The sequence below is a fragment of the Abrus precatorius genome, unplaced genomic scaffold (genome assembly GCF_003935025.1).
Source record: "Abrus precatorius isolate BTA unplaced genomic scaffold, Abrus_2018 Scaffold7, whole genome shotgun sequence".
NCBI lineage: Eukaryota > Viridiplantae > Streptophyta > Magnoliopsida > Fabales > Fabaceae > Abrus > Abrus precatorius.
In genome coordinates, this window is record NW_020874417.1 from 32,691,057 (window position 1) to 32,694,339 (window position 3,283).

Here is a 3,283-nt window from a genome sequence, read left to right on the forward strand (position 1 = left end):
ATATATATATATATATATATATGTAACTATGTTATTGTCACATTAAATTAAAATTATTAAATAATATAATAGTATAAATTTATACTTTTATAAATAGAAAGATATCATAAGTAAGTGTTGGTAATAGTAGCTTGAGAAAAAAAAAAGGGAATACTTTATATTGATACGATATAAATTTATTTAATTTTATTTAGTAACTAAAATATTAAGTAATTATATAATATAAAATTTAATCTTAATATATTATTACTGTAAAAATTTTATATTATTACATGGTTATGATATATATATTATAAATATAAATTTTATATTAATTATTATAAAATTAAAAAATTTGATATGATGATCTATAATTAAATAATAGTAAAATTTTAAATAATTTCAGTATATTTAAATTAAATTTTAAACAAATATTTTTATTAAATAAATTACATTTACAAAAATTTATATTAATTTAAAATTATCTTGTACTTAATGGATATACCTTAAAAATCAAAGTTATAAATTTATAAATAAAGTCATTAAAGGTAATAATAATAATAATAAATTAAAAAAGCTCTTAGTATAAAATTGTTATACACTGCAATTTTAGTATGAAAATATATTATTTACATGCTTTTTAATATAATTTCAAAATCTTAGTTATAACAAAATCATTACAAAATTTGGTTTGCTAAAAAATTAATACTTTTTATTCTTTCATGTAATCCTTAATAAAATGTTATATAAAAAACTATAAATATATATCTTTTTATTTTAAAGTAGCCCGTGCAAATCCCCGTACTCACTGGTTTATATATATAGCGGTAGTTTCTGCAAAGTCGGTGTATTTGTGTTCTGCGTGACTTGTGAGGGTTTAGGGGACACACAGCAGGCTTAAGCTTCGGCTTCTACCTCTCACTCTCTGCGATTCGCGATGGCCGATGACGACTACGATGATATGGACATGGGGTTCTCTCTCACTCTCTATCTCTCTCTCGCACACACACTCAGAAATTAGGGTTTTCCCCAATTCAATTTGCCTATTGAAACCCTTACTGGAATCCATATTAGAGTCGTGCAATTATTATTTTTGTTTCTCCATGATTCTCTTTTAAACGTGCATCTGCCATGCTTAAACGTCCGAATGCTAATTTATATGTTTGAGGTTTTCTTTTGATGTGCATCTTCTCCGTCATACGTGAGTTAAGTTCTGCACTACTTGGCCTAGCTTATGGATTCAAAATACATGATTCTGTTTTTAACTATGCTTTACCCCTGCTTCAATTGTTATTATCCCATATCTCGCCTGGCTTCCTGTACATTTTTGCACAACTTATTATTTGATATACGTTTTGGTTGATGCATCTAGTATACTTATGTCGCTGCACTCCCCTCCTTGGTAAAATAATATAGATCGATTTGGCTATATAAATGGCAGCAATGGAGGTCCCGGTGGTTGACCCCATTGCTGTGTACTGTAGTAGTCAATGGTGCTCATTGTTATAATTAGAATGAAAAAAATACTAACTAAAATCTATTTTTTATTTGTTAATACAGACACATGAACATTAAAGATCTATTTTGCTAATACCACATTCTAAAAGCAATTTTGACTAGAAATATCCAAACAATATTTTGTCAAAATTACTTTTCTAGTATGTCATGAAACAAAAATTAAACTCACTTTACTTAAATCAATTCTACACTAACAGGGTAATCCTAATTTAATTTAACAAATGCACATCCAAACACTAAAATACTTCTCATGGTAAAAATACGGTGATGCAGGTATGAAGATGAGCCCCCAGAGCCTGAGATTGAGGTACATAATTCTTTCTCCTGTGTCATTTTATTTTATTAGAATAAATATATGTTTGGAACTTAGCATGGACCAGAATTAATGCAATCACTGGTGGTTTGGTTGATGAGCAGGAAGGTGCAGAAGAGGATGTGGATAACAACAAAAACGAGGAAATAACTGGTGAACCTGTTGACACTGAGGATAAGGAAGAGGAACAACAAGTAGAGCGGCCTCGAAAGACATCGAAGTACATGACTAAGTATGAGCGTGCTAGGATTTTGGGTACCCGTGCTCTTCAAATCAGGTTTTCTTCTGAACTTTGTCACCAAGCTTATGATTCTACTTATTGATTATTTGTAACATGTTGCTTTTCTGGTGGTGCAGTATGAATGCACCTGTTATGGTCGAGTTAGAGGGGGAAACTGACCCACTTGAGGTAACGAAAGCTTTAGTTCTCTCTTTCATTTGAATTATGGGGTACACTGGTGTAGCGTTTTTGGGGTCAAGATTGTTAACTATGTTTTTTATTTTTTATTTTTTGTAGTTTTCATAATTTGTTTTCTGAATTAGGATTCAGGAATATACATGCTCTGTTGTTAGCTTGCTATATAATGTCCAATATTTTGTTCTCCCAACTTAACAGATTGCCATGAAGGAACTTCGAGAGCGCAAAATACCCTTCACCATCCGCCGCTACTTACCTGATGGAAGGTAAATTATGCCCGTTATTTGAGTTAGGGTTTTCTTTTTCTGGGCTGGAGAAGGTTTAAGTTGATTCCATCCTTTATGCTATACTCAAGTTATATTTTTTCGGCTAAATTGTCCAGTTATGAAGATTGGGGAGTTGATGAACTGATTGTGGAAGATTCTTGGAAGAGGCAAGTGGGTGGTGACTGATGGTTTGTATTGTCAGAGGTGTGGGGAGGTGTAAAGTAAAGGACACTAAAACTCCTGTCTTTTCACAACCATTATCTTTGATTTGTTTGACCTTGATACTGATCTATGGTCGTGCCATAAACTTGCCTTACAGCGATGTTTTAATTTTGGGGTGTCTAACCGTCGATGTTCCTCCGTTGATTGTGCTTTAGCTTAGTGTAATTTCTGCTTTGACTTGTTTATATATATATATATATATATATATATATATATATATATATATATATATATAGGCCTTCAATAGTGTTTGCTGCTGTTTGTCAAATCAGCTGTCAGGACACACTCAGCTCTACCCACAATGGAGTAATACTAACTTAATGTTGGTTGTTTGGTGTGAGCTTGTGTGATGTATTATTTAGATACTATGTTTCGTGCAAACATTCTGGAAGTATCAGTAATGCCATATTGCCATTGCTAAAGGAAATGATGGCTTGCAAAATTATCTTTGTTTATTTGGTCGAGAGGAAAAGTAATTTAAGAGGGTCTATTTACCTTGAACTAACCAGTTCATGCGCAAGGACGCATGGAGAGCAATATGGGGCATTGGTGAGGAGGACTTGAACG

The 3,283-nt window shown here is 31.8% G+C and overlaps 1 protein-coding gene across 1 annotated transcript; it reads left to right on the top strand.

Moving 5' to 3' along the window:
• The first annotated feature begins 788 nt into the window (after positions 1 to 788).
• On the top strand, positions 789 to 2,889 carry LOC113872892 (DNA-directed RNA polymerases II, IV and V subunit 6A). The gene is made up of 6 exons (XM_027510769.1): positions 789 to 951; positions 1,771 to 1,804; positions 1,915 to 2,087; positions 2,168 to 2,219; positions 2,427 to 2,494; positions 2,611 to 2,889. Exons 1-6 carry the CDS (start codon positions 917 to 919, stop codon positions 2,678 to 2,680), a joined length of 432 nt encoding a protein of 143 aa, XP_027366570.1. The 5' UTR covers positions 789 to 916; the 3' UTR covers positions 2,681 to 2,889.
• Positions 2,890 to 3,283: the final 394 nt, after the last annotated feature.